The sequence below is a fragment of the Malurus melanocephalus genome, unplaced genomic scaffold (assembly GCF_030028575.1).
Source record: "Malurus melanocephalus ecotype Western Australia unplaced genomic scaffold, MMel_1.1 scaffold_12, whole genome shotgun sequence".
NCBI classification, from domain to species: domain Eukaryota; kingdom Metazoa; phylum Chordata; class Aves; order Passeriformes; family Maluridae; genus Malurus; species Malurus melanocephalus.
The window spans coordinates 2,453,275-2,469,153 of NW_026623244.1; the positions used below are offsets into that span (position 1 = coordinate 2,453,275).

At 49.3% G+C, this 15,879-nt stretch overlaps 3 protein-coding genes across 4 annotated transcripts in view; 1 reads left to right on the forward strand and 2 right to left on the reverse strand.

Annotated features, from left to right (window-relative positions):
• Positions 1-126, reverse strand: part of POLL (DNA polymerase lambda) — an 11,247-nt gene extending 11,121 nt beyond the window's left edge. The window contains exon 1 of the mRNA XM_057380188.1: positions 74-126. The gene's annotated coding sequence lies outside the window, so the exon portion shown is untranslated. The remainder of the gene's footprint in view (positions 1-73) is intronic.
• Positions 127-135: 9 nt separating this feature from the next.
• On the forward strand, positions 136-7,359 carry DPCD (deleted in primary ciliary dyskinesia homolog (mouse)). Of its 2 annotated transcripts, none has more exons than XM_057380244.1 (6): positions 136-249; positions 527-607; positions 1,275-1,417; positions 2,203-2,336; positions 5,947-6,049; positions 7,163-7,359. In XM_057380244.1, exons 1-6 carry the CDS (start codon positions 186-188, stop codon positions 7,265-7,267), a joined length of 630 nt encoding a protein of 209 aa, XP_057236227.1. In that variant the 5' UTR covers positions 136-185; the 3' UTR covers positions 7,268-7,359. The 2 variants fall into 2 exon arrangements, with proteins under 2 accessions (XP_057236227.1, XP_057236236.1); XM_057380253.1 differs by having other exon boundaries at positions 1,275-1,399.
• A 1,640-nt stretch (positions 7,360-8,999) lies between these two features.
• Positions 9,000-15,879, reverse strand: part of FBXW4 (F-box and WD repeat domain containing 4) — a 58,220-nt gene continuing 51,340 nt past the window's right edge. Inside the window, exons 7-9 of the mRNA XM_057380217.1 lie at positions 10,348-10,488; positions 10,056-10,197; positions 9,000-9,800 (exon numbers count right to left, since the gene is read on the reverse strand). Of these exons, the coding sequence (XP_057236200.1) occupies positions 9,684-9,800; positions 10,056-10,197; positions 10,348-10,488 (400 nt within the window). The 3' untranslated portion in view covers positions 9,000-9,683. The remainder of the gene's footprint in view (positions 9,801-10,055; positions 10,198-10,347; positions 10,489-15,879) is intronic.

Consider the following 15,879-nt stretch of genomic DNA (forward strand, 5'->3'; position numbering starts at 1 on the left):
GCCGGAGAGGGGAACAGTCCCGTACCAAGCGGGGCCCAGAGGAGCGCTGCCGGAGAGGGGAACAGTCCCGTACCAAGCGGGGCCGGGGCCGCCCCGGACAGGCCGCGCTCGCCTCGGCCGGGCCGGAAGCGCTTCCGGGCGGCGGGCGGAAGTTTCCGCGTTGCCGCGGCGACGGCGGGGCCGCCATGGCGGTGCCGAGCTGGCTGGAGCGGCTGCGGGCGGCCGGCAAGACGGTGCTGGTGCAGGACGGTAACCGCGGGGCGAGGGTCGGGATAGCCCCCGCCTGCCCCCGTCGCGGGGTTTGGGGCGGTCCTGCAGCGAGCGGGCGCGGAGGGGAGCGCTCCCGGGCACAGCCCCAGGGAAGGACACAAGGCCATCAACGCGGGCGCACGGGGCAGTGCCCCCGTCCCCCCAGGCAGTGGGACGCGGTCGCGAACAATGGGATAGGGCCCCAGACAGTGGGACAGAGCCCTACATCCAGACGTAGGTGTATCCAGTTTCCYCTCACCACCTGCCTTGCCTCTAGGGAAGCGGAAGATTCACTACTTGTTCGAGGATGGGAAGGAGATGGCCGAAGAGTACGACATTAAGACTGGCCAGTTAATGAGTAAGTGGTGCTCTCAGCTGGCTCCCAGCAGACATGGGTCGGGGCAGAACCACAGGGTCTATACCTTCAAGTCTGGGCGGTTGAGAGGGACTACCTGGTCAGGAACAAATCATCCCTACCTGTTCTGGGAGACAGGCATGTCTGTAGCGGAATTTTGTAGGGACGGAAGTAGGGTTCAGTTTGCAGCCAGGGTTCTCTGATTTTCATGGCATAGCAGACCTTGCTTTAGCCCAGGATCTTCCCCAAATATCCCATCTGTCACAGCATACTCGGACTAGACAGGATTGCCACCGTAAGTGCCAGGCACCTTCTGTACCACATGAAGGGTTGTAATATGCTTTTTAGTGGCTTCTGTAACCGCAAACAAGGTGTCGATTATGGCTCTTGTCCAAAACCACATCAGCTGCAGCATGGCACCTGTTGCAACCCCATCATGGCTTCAGCACCAAAGAGAGGTGCAATTTTAGTAAAAAGAGAGGCATTCAGTACAGAATTTCTGACCTAGGAATAGGCCAACTAACAGATCAATTCACACCAAAGTGGAAATTACTGGAATTAAGATATGTATATTCATATCATCACAGTGTGCTGGGGGTGGGCAGCTTTCGCAGTCAGTTGCTGGAGTTCTTATAGAGCAAAAGAATGCAAACCCTTCTTTCTTCCACAGGTAGAAAATGGCGAGAGAAGAACACTCTTGGGGGCACCGGCAAGTGGCAGGTGGAAGTGGGAGAGCCAACCTCGCCGCTCCTGGGAGCACTGGAGTCAGAGCTTATAACAGAGAGCAGCTCAAATGTATGTCAGGGTCTGCAGGTACCACTGCACCTAAAACTGCCTTGTCTTGTGGTTACAGCAGTAGTTGGTAGAGCATAGATCACCAAGAGACAGCCTTAATGCACCAAGCACTCTGCTACAAATCACCCCAAAACTGCTGGGCTGATTAGAAAGAAGGCACAGCTTAGGTTCTTTAGTGGTCTTCAAAAGATCTGTAGTTTCCTTAAGTAGAGAAACTGTACCGCTGTGCTGGCCAGCTACTATGCTGGCTTGAAAGAGCAGGCTGACAGRAGCATCAGTGCCAGGACAGGTCAGGGGATAGAAAACAGAGGTGATAGCAATGAAAGGCACAGGCACTGCATAGGCTTCTCCCTAATAGAGCACAGCCTGTTTCATCTTCACACCCCTCTAGCTTAGGGGGCAGATGTTTTAGTCTCTCCCCATCTTTTCTACAGATTTGAAACACAAGCACAGCTCTGTGCAAATTGGGGCAGAGCTAGGACTGAATCCAGCAGGCTCCTAGAACAGACAGAGCTCAATATTTGATTGCTTGTGAGGAAGAGGTCCAGTTTCCCTGTAACCCTGTACTGCAAGGCTTCCTCACTGAACACTTTCAGCCTCCTGCAAGCAGTGCCCTGGGTAAAGGCAGAGCAGCCCTAGCTCTAGGAAAGTGGTGCTCAGGCAGCTTCTTGAGCTACTCCCTAATGCTCCAGTGTGAAAGAACAGCTATTCCCATGTGGAGGCTCACAAGGTACTACAGGAAGGAGACAGGGAGGAGAGGAGACAGCTGGAGGGGCCTTGCTAAAGGTACTTGTTTGCTGTAGCCTATCTTCATGAGGAAGGATACCCTGAGCAGCTTCCAGTGGCGGATCCGTAACCTTCCCTACCCCAAGGAGGTCTACAGCGTCTCCGTGGAGGAGGAGCAGCGCTGCTGTGTCATCCGGACCACCAACAAGAAGTCAGTAAGGACAGCACTGTAGTGCTGGCAGTCCCTTGGGGTGGGCTGGCACAGAGGGCAGACAGTGATTGCACAGGGAGCTGTCCCTTCTTGCCTTTATCCCTAGTGTGCAAGGGCTGAGGACCCCACCTTGCAAACCCATCTCCTGCTGCCCAATTTCCACTCCCAGCTGTCTCAGACACATTTGCARTAGGGCCCCTCAAGCTCTGCACTGGCCTTTGCAAACTCATCTTGGCTCCAGTAGAGTGTTGCTTGCTCTGCTCTTGCCCTGTCAGATGTCACTTCCTTAGAAAAACAAAGTAAGCGCCTTGCAGATCTCTTGAAGTTAGAACATTCCATCATCTCCCTCTGATTTGGTCTCTGCATCTCAGAATGCTGCAGGATTCAGCAAGTACAGCAAAGTCATGGGCACCTAGACAGACATATCTCCCTGCATAAACATGTCCTATAGTCACAATGCCAGTGATATAATTTAGTGGTAGCAAGCAAAAAAGACTGTGTCTAGAAAGGAAGCATCATGGTGTTCTGCCAAAAGATACTTGAAATTGGAGAAAAAACATGGAAAATGCTTTGAAAGCTATATATAGTATTGTGTCAGTACATGGCATCTCACATGGAATGAAACACACAGTGTCCCAAAGCATCTACAGCCTCAGATAATCCAAGACGAGCTGTGGTATTGGGAAGTGAGTGCACACGGAGAGCCTTGGTAGCACAAGGGAAGCTGATGGAAGTGGCTGTAGGTGGTGCTGTCGGCACAGAACTGCGGTTGCTCGGCTGCCAAGGGCTTCGCCACTTGTCACCCACGAGTCTCCCGGCAAAGGGCTGCTGGAGCTCTGCACATCAGCACACCTGGGGCTCAAAACCAGAAGGCTGGGAAGAGGGGARTTACCCCATAGAAACAGCAAGCAATTACAGCTCTAATACAGAAAGGTGRCCTAAATGCACACAGAGGGATTCACGGAACAGTGGTGCTTTAGTAGGGAGACCTATGTAGCAAAAGATGAATGAGTCTCCCGTTGGCCACATGTGGATACGCATGGAGCTAGGACAGGAATGGAGTACTTGGTCCTAAATCAACCACATAGTGTCGCAGACAGGCTTATTTATCCCAGTCCTACTGATCATGGTGTGTATGTGGGAAGGTCCTTGCCTGCATAGGTAAGAACTTCCCGCTTAGGTGCTGTAAGATTATAATGTAGCACTGAGGCTTTACCTACACCCTACCTGACTTCAGGATTTTTTGTACTGCTCTCAGGAGAGTCCCCCATAAGCAGCTGACATTCTCTCACAGACTAGTGTAAGAAATCTGAGTTACAGGACCCAACAGCAACTCATGGTCTGTATCTTAAGGACTTTTACAATTAAAGCTGAAAGCCACCTCACTGGGGACAAGAATGACGTTGCTGTCAGTAGGGATCAGGGACAGACTCCAGCACAAGCACACTTAGTACAGGCTCCAGGATGTCTTAGATCATTTCTCCTGGGTCTCAGCCAGGGCAAGGCACCACTCAGCAACTAATTCCAAGATAGCAACAACAGCATGGAATCCACAGAGAGAGTGCACATCACTACGGGAGAGAAAGGAAGCCTCGGAGCCTCTCCAACCCTTGGAATTCAGCCACGCTGCTTCTGAGCAACAGAGCTGTGCTGACCGCCAGCCAGAGGCACAAGTAACAGGATGGGCTGCCAAGTCACTACTGAATAGCTCAGCTCTAAATTCTCAGCATACCAGTAGCAGTTTTCCCTACAGGCTGACAAAAAGTGGGTTTCCAGTAGGAAAATAAGAGAGGTGATTTCACATACATGCTGTGGATCTCAGGCCAGGACTCGGGCTCAGAGTGTAATACTGCCCTTGGCCATGGGGTGAGAGGCGAGGGCAGAGAATCAGCCTGCATCAGCTGTGATAACCACCCATCAGCCACATCCCCAGCCCAGACAGGAGCTCTTCACTTCCACCAGTCAGTCCCATTCCCTCTGGCCACGGCAAGGGCTGCTCAAGTGGGATTTGCTTAAAACCTCTTGCTGTAAAATAAATCCATTAAACTGAACTCTAAAAACAAACCCAGAAAGCCACCTCCCCAAACACCAAACCTGATTCAATTATTGTAGTGAGAGGCAGTGGTAATGTTAGGAGGAGGAGGGGGTGGCAAGGCAGATCTGGTTTCCTTTGATCTTGTCACAGATTTTAGTTTGAGGCCAGCCAAGGCTATTCTTCTCCCCTTCTCCTTAGTCCTGGGGCAGCAGAACGCTGCTGTTTCATTGATGATTCCCAAGGCCCTTTGAAACAGTGGGTTTTTTCTGTGTACTGCTTTTTTTTTGTCTAATCGGTAAGAAGTTAACACTTCCTTAACATGTCTTTGTGTTCATCTAATCTCTGCTGTTTAACCTTTGACATCTCCCTTATTATCCATGTCTGCCACCTTTTCCAAATACCGACAGCAGTGACAACACAGAACGGTTTGAGCCCTGCGGTAACAAGCCATGTACATTCCTCCCACTGCACCGGGAGAGCCATTTGCCCTTTGTAGCTGTTTTCACCGTGACTTGGAAAATAAACTGTAATTTGGGCAGAGGTAGCTAGAGAGGCCAAGCCTCACACACAGCCAGCTAAATTGAGAACCACCCTCATGACATGGTAGCAACCGCTGTCTGTTTCCCACTCTGCTCCAGGCACCTCAGTACCAGCTACAGGTCAATTCTTTGGAGAGGATTGCCCACAAGAGTGCTGGAAGAGACTGAGAATCCAGCCATGCCTCTGGATGGGCAGAGCCACAGGACCACCAGCCAGTGTATTTGGTGGAGTCCCAGAGAGAAGCCGTAGAYGCAGGGCCAGCCATGCCAAGCACAGAAGATCTCAGGCAAACACGGACACATGTCTACAGGATTCTGGCTCCAAAGTCTTAGGAAATCTCTTAGCTGGCAAAAACCTCTCTGTCCTCTGCTTGGATAGAAGACTGGGATAGAGATCAGGGAAGGAACAGCTAGGAGTGCTGGAAGTGCAGAGAAGCACCACAGCCACCATGGGGGCTGCATGGAGATCCTGCAGGGCAGAGGCTCAGGTGACTGTGGGCAGTGATACCTGGAGATCTTGCTCAGGGGTATGCCTGAGCACCACCGTGCCACCAAAGCAAGAATATAAAAATAAGGGTTTAGGAAGGATTGCAACACAGAATGGTTCATCATGAGGAAAGTAAGTCATATGGCACAAGAGCTTTGACAGCTATTTTGATAAAAGCTAAAGGAAGCTGCTACTTAGAGGGAATGAGAAGCCATGAGCAGGGCAAAAGACAAGGAACACCTTGACAGACTATCTTTAACCATACMTGGCACTACATATCGGCAAGCTGGAGGGACCAAGCTTGCTCTCATGCACCAAAGCTCTTCAGGACTTTGCCAGCTCTGATTTCCAGTTTGGAGTTTTTTTCTAGTGYTCCTGCCAACCTGGGAGCACCAGCAGGCACACAACATGGCACAAGGGCCTCCTGCCAACCCTGAGAGATCTACTGTCCTCATCTACACCTTGCAGAACAACAGTCTGTGTCTCAGCACTGCTAGTTGGGGAACAGAAGCTCACCGTCCTTATTTCTGTCTCCTCTCTCATTTATAGGTACTATAAAAAGTTCACTATTCCTGACCTGGACCGATACCACCTTCCCTTGGATGCAGCCGCCCTGAGCTTCACCCATGCCAACAATACCCTGATCATCACGGTGAGGCATTAGCCATGAAGAACAGCACTTTGTCCTTCTCTTTATGTCCACAAAGAAGCTGAAGTTCTTACACGTGGAGAAATGAGGCAGAGCAGGGAGATCTGCTGAGGGTCACCCATSCAGCCCCTTCTCTGTCACAGTTGGTGGGAGTTTCAGATTACACTGGGCATGCTGACACTAGCCAAGACATCCCAGGCTGCAGAAGGGGCCCTGCCTGCTGCTCAAGGTGACATGCAGGTGGCAGAGTGTCTGTCACGGCCTAGTTTCCATGTATTCCCTTCATCAGGCCTGAGCAAGCCTTCACTCTGTGACACTAAGTTTCTCTTGTCTCAGAGCGTAATAGTCCAAGGACCTGCTGTACTTCAAGGCCTCACATCTTAAAAAAAATTACCTGCTGCTTTGTGTCAGAAAGAAACACTTCCACATACATGGTGGAAGCAAGAGACTAGCAACGTGGGCACCCACTTCTTGTTGCAAGGAGCAGACAGATGCTTCTGAGCAACAGGTGCTTGTCTTACTGCAGAAGTCAGCTACACAGAAAGCACGCCCTCCGTGGGAAACCTGGCAGCAGAGCTGGGCTGCACATGCGCAGGAAACTGGCCAAGAGGAGCACCTTGAGTCCTCCTTAGTTCTGTTTGCTACTGGCCAGACCTTGCAATAAGCACCTGCATCTACCACTAAGCTGCAGCTGGGTGAGAGGCCTCTGAGGGAAAGACAGAGGAACTGCAACTCCTACTTTCCTCTGCATTAAAAAAACCCCACATTTTTTATATTTATATATATATATTAGAAAAACACTTGTGAGCATACAGTCAGTGAGCACAGCAAGTATCTGCTTGCCAGGATATTGCAGAGGGGATGGTGGGGGCCAGGATTCCACATCTAACTGGAAAGTTTTATTTGCACTGTGAAAGACAGTCCAGAACTTGGCACGTCTCTTGCTTCATGGCACCACCTCTCTAAATGGGCTTCAGAGGCAGCTGGTAATGGCATTGCCTCCCTTGGCAGGAGGGCCCCTGCTGGGCTGGCAGCAACAGGTCCCAGTTGGTGTGCTTGGAGCAGAGGCTGAACTGGAGTTCAGGAGTGCTAAGGGCATTTCTCTCTGTCCTACAGTACCAGAAGCCAAAGGAGATCCTGGCTGCAGAAGAGCAGCTGCAGAAGGAGCTGAAGAAGATAAAGGCAGCTAACAGTGGGGATGGAGACTGTAAGACCCAGTAGGCAGTGGCTGCTAAGAGGCTGAGGTGAGGGGCAGCTCTCTGGCACAGCTTCATGGTGTTTATTTTGCCTTATCCAATAAAAATGCATTCTGTTGTTAACAGAGCCATTTGGAGGAATCTCTGTAGGCCCAGGGAGATGCAGGGCAGTTGACCTTTCTGCTGCCTGGTCTGCTGATTTCTGCAGACATTTTATAAAACCACAGAATGGTTTGTGTTGGAATGGACCTTAAAGATCATCTAGTTCTAAGCCCCCTGTCACGGGCAGGGACACCTTTCACTACAGCAGACTGCTGAAAGCCYCATCCAACCTGGCTGGGAACTTCCAAGGATGGGGATGATCCTTCCATGAATTGTGAGAAGCTGTAACATGCAAAGGAAGCACACCACATTCACAACCAGCAGCCCCATCCCCATGCTCCATGAGCAACATGACACCTTGGGAATTCCCCGTCTGCCATCACTGCTGAAGGCAGTAATGTTTGGAAAACAAGAGCTCCCTCCTCACACCCGTTACTTGCCTGGGATGTGCCTGGAAGCAGCTCCCTCCTGTGCAGTTACGCAGGTCCTCCATGCAGTCAGAAGGATGCTCTGGTGACTTTGATATCTCTGTAAACAGCATCAGTTCTTAGACCTGAGTGGGCATAGCCTATGAAACAGGGTAAAGAGGARGACAAGCAGCTGCTCCCTTAGTGCCAGCCATGCACAAGGTGACAGGGCTGTGCAGAGCACAGGAACCAACATGCAGCTGCCTCCATTTGCATGGCACAAAGGGGAGGCAGTGGCCACGCCGCTGGGCAGCTCGGGAGCAACAGCTGCCCACTGTTCTGTGAAGGCACAAACATGGCCCAYTGCAAACCTCACTGCACAGGGACAACACCCCAACAGTGCTGCTTTAGCAACTCCTCTCCAACAGCTGTCCCCCTGCTTAGATTTCTGAAGGTTGTTCCGTCCCAGTTCATACTTGAACAGTTACTACCAAAAAAAACCTACAAACCCYACCTTCAAGTGAGCTGCTCATGGGCTCCCAGCATAGCTCCCCTGACAAGGCTGCTTTCAAACCACAATTCCTAAGAGTCCAGGGCTCCAGCAAACATATACCTCCAATTCTTGTGCATCACAAGGGAAGAGTAGCCTCTTGACAGTGGAAATGAACTAAGTTCTAACAAAGCATTATGCTGCACAGCTCACCCTAGAAGTGCTCTCAGTTTGCGATACAAACCTCTCTTTTACCTATCCAGGATACCCAAACTCAGAACCAAGCAGGGTTCCCACACTTCCTTCCCCAAGGAGGGACAGACCCCAGACACTACCATATTCACTCASAGCACATTATCCACATCATCCAGACAGCACAGAGCACACTGAAACTTATGGTTGTTCAGAGACCCACACCAGGTTCAGAAGGAGCAGAGCCCACTTGGATGTGCCTACAGGATCCCAGTAAATCATATCCAGGTGTTTGCACTAGTCTGGTTTGCTGCTTCATTACACAGGCACCAAATGAGYCACAGATCCTACTTTTTGAATTCTTGTTTGAAAAAGTGATGGGAGATCCAAGCTCCCAGGACCTGCCTTCAATGCAGCAGTGTCACAGGGTATAGCCAGGGACAGAGATYTATTAGAAATGGAGACAGCCTTTGAAAATAGGTCCAACGTCCCCCACCCAGCCAGGCCCCTCTAATCAACAGGTAAAATCACAGCCCTTCGGAGCTTGAAACAAAACGTACAATCTCTTTTGTTGCCTTTCAGTTTTATTTAGCAAAACACGACCATTTCAGCCCTGCCCAGTGCACAGCCTGACCTGACAGCCAGCTTGGGGAGGCACACTGAAAGCAGGGCTGGCTCTGCCTTTTAGCTCAATTGTTGCTYTTGGCTGTGAAGGACAACACAAGCAGCTGTTAGGAAAGCAAGTTAAGGAGAAAGGTGGGCCTCGCTCCAGGCACCTTTCCTTTCCACCAAATCAGTCCACCCCACATACAGCATAGACTTGCTTCACATCCTTAGAGCTTGGCTGATCTCAACCTGACCAGCACCCAGCTGGTGGGGCATTCTGGCTCAACTTGCCCCTCAAATGCTGCATCCGCAGGAAAAAAATAAAAAGAAGGGAAAAAAAAAAGAAAAAAAAAAAAAAAAAAAAAAAAAAAAAAAAAAAAAAAAAAGGAACACAGTTAATAAAACAAACCCTGACTTGCACAAAATAAAAAGGGTAAAGGACAAATGGCCTGCTTTTTTCACTAACAGGCAGGTGAGGTTGAGAAAGTTTGGCCCTTTGTGCACTCTTCGTTGTAGCTTTCTGGGAGGCAAAAAAGTCCCTTCAGAAGCTTTGTGGGCCTTTCTCACCTCTCCTGCCCTGCAATTCCCTGAGCCAAGTGTCAGCTCTGCTGAGTTGGGGTCACCAGAAGCAGCTGTGGTGCCCTTCACRAGGCTGTGAAGTCCAGGACGTGCAGGGCTGACGCCAGGGCAGCATACAGGTGGGTGGTACTGAAACGGAGACAGTACACTGGGCTGCTGGTGGGTGAAGACAGGTGAAAGCTCTGCAAGAAAACAGGAGAATCCATCTTTCAGAGAAGAGCTCAGCCCAAAGACCCTGGCCAGTGTTACAGACCCAAAGGCTGAGATGTCTGAGAAAAGCAGGTTTTCCCTCCATATACGTTAGGTTTGCCAYGGTAGACTAGCCCCAAAGACAGCCCAGCAGCCCCTCTTTCTTTTTCCCAGCAGGCATGAGCCAAGAGGCTGCCAGAGAACAGCTGAAGAGCTCTGCTGCTGCCCAGCCTCCCGCTGGTGCTCACCTGCAGGCACCGAGTCTGCCGCTTATCCCAGAGGCGTACTACACCATAGTAGGAAGAGCCGCTGGCAATCATATGGTTCTTATCGCTCCTTATGCAGTACAGAGCACTGTCATGGGGCTCTTCCCACTCCTGGACACACTTCCTGCAAGGACAACACAAACCTGAGCGGGGTGAGCCTCCACTCCTCCATCCAGTCTTCCTGAAGAAGCTGATTCAGCAGAGCTGAGTTCCCAGACACTGCACAAGGCGAGTCCAGGAGCCTCGTGTGGGCCCCAGATGCCAGCAGGCTCACCTGGTGCTGGTCCGTATGTCCCAGTAGCGGATGTAGGTGTCATACCCACAAGAAAGGAGAAGGGAAGGCGTTTCGTAGAATACATCCAGGACTCCAGCTCCACGGTGGAAGTCGGTCCCTAAACAGGTCAACAGCTGACCACTGTAATGAAACACAACAGGGAAGAGTCATTCAGAGCAAAAACCCCTTACAGATCAGCTGGCCAAGGCAGAGACGGTGTCACAAGARTCTTTCAGATCTCATTTCTGTGATTTAACAGAATACAAAAGCCTGCACAGTTTTCCTCTCCCACCCCCAGCTTCTGCTACTGATTGGGCCACTAACTGTCATGAAGTTAGTGGACTGACCAGCAGGAGTCCCAGCTGAAAGAGCCAAGGTACAGGTGCAGCTGACCTCCAGCAGAATGGGATCATTTTCCCTGGGAGAAATGACCASTATTCTGAATTATATGGCTCCACTTCCAAAGGACAAAACTTTCAACTTAGTCAAACTCCAGATAATCTGCAAGAGTCATTTACCTGTTCAATCCCATCCCATACTCTGTCCTTCAAAATACTGCCCACTGGGGTATTTCCCTGGATCTTTGACACACAGCACAGATCCACAGACAAATCAGACTCTTACGGCAGACTGCCCGGGCTGCTCCCTTCAACCCCCTTACACTGCATTCTGCAAACGTCGTATCTGGGGCTGAAAGTGATATGTCAAGAGCAACCACCCCAAGGTGGTTGCTCTAGGGATGACCTTCCAAAAGTTAGGTTTTTTTTTTACCCTTTCCTCCTTTTTAATTCATTTCTTGTAGTGAAAGAGCAAAAGCAAGATCTCCATGAAACTCTATGCTGGGTGCTTTGTGGCAGTATCACTCTGCTGCTTGCTCATGTGCAGAACCAGCAGCTCACCAGATGGATGGTGCCTAGTGAGGTCCCACCCTGCCAGACTTCAAGAAGCTTGAGCCCGTTTCCTGGGTCACATGAAATTGCATCAGATGTAGGGTACAGCCCATCCCAGTATCACTCCACCTGCTGCAGCAGCCAGTGGCATCCAGACATGACAGACTCTTGAGAATGGAGAGGACAATCTGCCCAGCTGCTTGAAACGGCCACCTATTGCAAACCCTCCTTTTCTTCCTTCTTCTTCTCCTCACACCCTCTACATCAAAAATGCTGGACACAATAAAACTTGAAGCACCTGCTTTTCTAACTCTGCTGCAGGGGCACYCCTCTCCAACAGGCTCTTGGTTCTCAGGACAATGAAGCAGTCCTGAAAGCCAACAGCACGGATCCCGCAGTGGGGTCACTCCCAGCATCTCCCTCCATTATTTTGTTACATTCTGCTCCTTGATCCAGCATCACACAGTTCTGAGGCACATCGCCAAATGCCTTAATTCTGTCTGTAATCTGGGCTAAAGCCCTCGTCGGGGGATAAAGACCACACAAAAGGAGAAATAGAGTCCTGGGAGATGTTAAAACAAGTAAACACCTTTGTGTCAGGAGAGAGAAATCGCTGATAAAGCAGATTAGTGCCTCGAGCCCTGGTGTCCCCAGATCAGAAGGCGAGCCCTGGCCGATCTTTGCAGCCAGCACGCTTCTATGATCACAGAGCTGGCGGCATGCTGGGGCCAGCCTGTTTCCCCACAGTCACTCTCCAAAGAGCAGATTATGTAGAATAACAATTTCTTTGTGGCTGTGTAATTCCCTCCGTGACCGTGGCTGTGGGCAGCTACATTGGCCCTTGATGCCAGGGCCCTAGCAACCATTTAGAGAGGCCAACCAGCCCTAGCAATGGCCCCCCCATGCAAACCTCTCGSACAAGCTTTAACATCAAGTGCATGAATTAATCCCCCCCAACACGAATCCAGGGGTGCTGGCTTATTGGACTTTGTGTTTCTCCAGGCAAGGGATCGAGGGGATTCCAGGCTTCAACCCTTTGCAACCTTCTCACAATACATTAACCCTTGGAAGGTTACTTGTAAACCAACCCAGCAGCAACTCTGCACCTGTCTGCGGGTTGAGAGGTTGAAGCATTCATGGAAGCACCGTGAGCAAGAGTCGTAAGATTTGGTTGGCACAGATGGGTCCTCAGATCCACCATGCAGTGAGGCATGGATGGGCATGAGTGCTCTGGCACTCCCCTGCCCTTCCAAGCACAAGGATCCCTTCCATCTGCCATTCTGCAAAGCCAGCAGGACAAAYGGACATGCACGCAGCCCTTCTCAAGGCTTCTGCAAAACCTGCTTCATCCTACAAGTTGTATGTGTGTTGTAAGACAACAGAGATATGAGGAGGAGTCAGCTGTTCTCACAGACAAGAATCCTTGGACTACGTGTGAGATGCATAAGGGGCCAGACTGCCCAACTGACAGAATCCTCTGCCAGCTGCTCAGGCAGGAGCGAGGAGTTACTCCTACAAGATGAGCTACTGCAGCAAGCCTGAGGCAGCACCAGCAGCTTGGACCCGGAGCACCATCCAGGTGCTTCACTCCTGGAGTTTCTCCATATCTTCACACCTCACTGCAGTGCTACCCAAGGATCCCAATAGAGTCACACCAGTTTTCCTTCCTCCACTTTCCTTTGTTTTTTTTATTGCCATTGCAGGCAGCAAAAATGAAAGAAAAGGCAGCAAAAAAAGGGAGGGAAAAAGAAAACTATTAGCTTTTCTCTTCAAGCATAAAAAYGAGCACTCACAAATTACTGCAGCAAAATAAACCTTGCTTTGCGGACTKGTTAATCAGTTCAGTTCTCCTGTCGCAAGAACAGGTCAGCCAAAGCAGCTCTCAGGTGGGAGGTGCAGCTCCTCATATAGGACTCATTTGGTGATAGAACTAAATGTTTAAACAAAGTCCACATGTCTGGGAAATTTATCCAACAGATGAGTCCAAAAATGAAAAGCATTTTGTTCAGACACTATACAGTATCCTTTGATTTATCTCAATCAATTTCCAAGTCCTTCAAGACTTTTTAAAGTTACTTTTAAAATAAGATACTTGTTCAGGATTTCCAAATTTCACTCTTTCCATGCTAGAAATCTAGCCATGAGGATAGTTCTGATACCTCCAGAAGATAGGCAGCCTGGAAGCAAAGTGAAGGGAAGAAGTAGGCTGATTCCTCTAAGTTCCTGTTCTTCTTTTTAAAAACAGCTTCAAGTTCTATTCCTCCACAGTCACTAGTAYGAAGACAAAATAAGATCAGTCATGGCAGAGCCCAGATGGTTACTTTCCAGATAACCCATGGGATGTTGCTTCACCAAGTTAAAGTTATATACAGCTTCCAAGCCACTGCAACTATTTGTTGCATATGTGTGGCCATAAAAGCTCAGGATTTCCCTGAGATCTTTCTGATATTCAGAGCCCAAAACGAGTGTGTACCTTCCTTCCTGGACCCTGTCCATTTTCTGCAGGTCTTGCCCAGCTGTCTCCAAGACAGAAAAACTACACTTGAAAAGCTAGGATGAAATAACACTTTTCTCCCTATCCTCCATTTCTGGTGACCCAAATTCACTAGAATTTATAACTATGCAAATTCTAGGAAACGGCTGCATGCCAAACATCTGTCGAAAACAGAGATGTGCAAAACTGAGGACAATTCATTTGCTCTGGAAACCTCATCTGTGAACTGTGATCATCCATCAAAGAGGAGAATCCATTGCACATAAGCAGATGACTATTCAGAAACCAAACTATGCTCTAAACCAATATTTCAGCCCCAAGAACTATTTGCAACAAGACAGGTGGGAAGCATATACTTTAAAAAAAAGGTGAAAGAGCCTTGTTCAGTTCCAAACGCTGGGATATTTAATCTGAGTATCAAACAGAGAAAGGAAAATTAATCCATTTAAAAATAATTATCCCAAGTACAGCATTTGCACAATTTCTGTCATCCAATTTGAAGAGTGCACCAAAACCAAAGGGAAGAGCTGAGCTGCTGTCTCTTCCAGGTGCTTTGCAATAGCAGCTGAGGCAATGAGGGGATGCAGCAATGTATGCTAAGAAGGGAAAGGYTTGATCAAACAACATCTGTATTATACATAGGGAAAGACATAGATCCTTGGCAAAGTTATTCTTCTATCCTACCCCAAAGTTGCCCCTGCCTTTAGACCAGGCTACTAATTCCTGCAGGGAGGTGTGGGATTGCCTTGGGGAATTTTGAGGGAGCACCTTCAAGTGAAATGGCTCAGAGATGCGGTTTCAAGTGATTTTCAGGGCAAATGCCTCTCTCTGATTCCTCAGTGCAGCTGAAGGGACTCAAGACAGTAGGGGGGAAAGACACCAACGATGGTCTGAGATTGTGTTGGGGGGAGAGACAGAAGAGGGAGTTTTGCCTTCTTTTCTTCTGCTTTCTCTGAATTGGCCCACACACGTTTTAAATGGTCCAATAAAAAGATACAATTTCTTTACCTTTCCAGCTCTGGGACCCTGTGAGTTTTTGTTGTTCGGGTTCCCGTAAGGTTAAGTTCAGAGGATAAACTGACACACTGGGCTATGGGAAAAAGCCAGTTTCTTCAAATAAAGCCACAACGGTGCAAAAGAGACCCTGCTGGGGCTTTTATTTGGGAAAACAAACAGAAATGGCACCAAGCCCTTCTGCTTTACGAACCAATTTAACTATAAAACCAATGTTCTCCCTCTCGGGGGTGAGGAGGGGAGAGAGACAGGACATGACAATAGTCCAAAACCTTGAGGAGAAAAAAAAAAAGAAGATAGGACAAAAAAGGTTGTCTATCCCCTTTTCTTTCTCGTCCACAGCTCCTTTTCTTAGCACACGTGTGTTCTTGTAAAAACGATTAGATTGCAATTTGTATAACATGGTGACCCCCAAATTCAGACATTTAACCCCTTTTCTCTGCAAAGAATGTCAAGAATGTCTTCTCTGTCTTTCTTTCCAACGGGAGGAGTAGGGGGGAATTCTCAAACTGTGATTTCTTGGAGGAAGAGAAAAAGAGGGAGGCGAGGAAAAGAAGCAGGGAATTCTCAAAGCCTCTCGCCTTTCGCCCCACTTGTGTGGGAACAGGCGGCTGTATTGCTCCCTTTCTGGACAGAGCTCTGCAGGTCTCCTTTAGTGGGGAGAYAAAAAAATGGAGAGTCCAAATCAAAACAAAGCCATCTGTTTAAATGAGCTACCACTAGCCAGTGACAGAGGGGGTTCCTCATTCACTCCTTCCCATTCTTCTCTCTTGCCTCTGTTGATTCTCTCTCAACCCAGGGAAAAATAAAGATTACTTTTGCTTTGGCTCAGAGGGATGAAGCTGATTGATGCGCTTGGAGAGTCCAGCCCCCACCCACGCTCTCTGATTGTTCAGGGCCTTGTAAAGTTGTCATAAATATGCCTGAACAAGAGTTCAAAGGCCCCAGCATGCCCTGGACATGCACACATCCAAAGGACAGGAGCTGGCCTCATGGTCCTCTCTAGTGAGACAGGGCCAAGACTACCATGTGGAAGAAAGGATTTAGGATAAACATCTAAATGTGTGTTCCTCCTCTTATGATTTCACATTTAGGTTAAGATGCACCAGTGCCCTCTTAATAAGAGGAAGACAG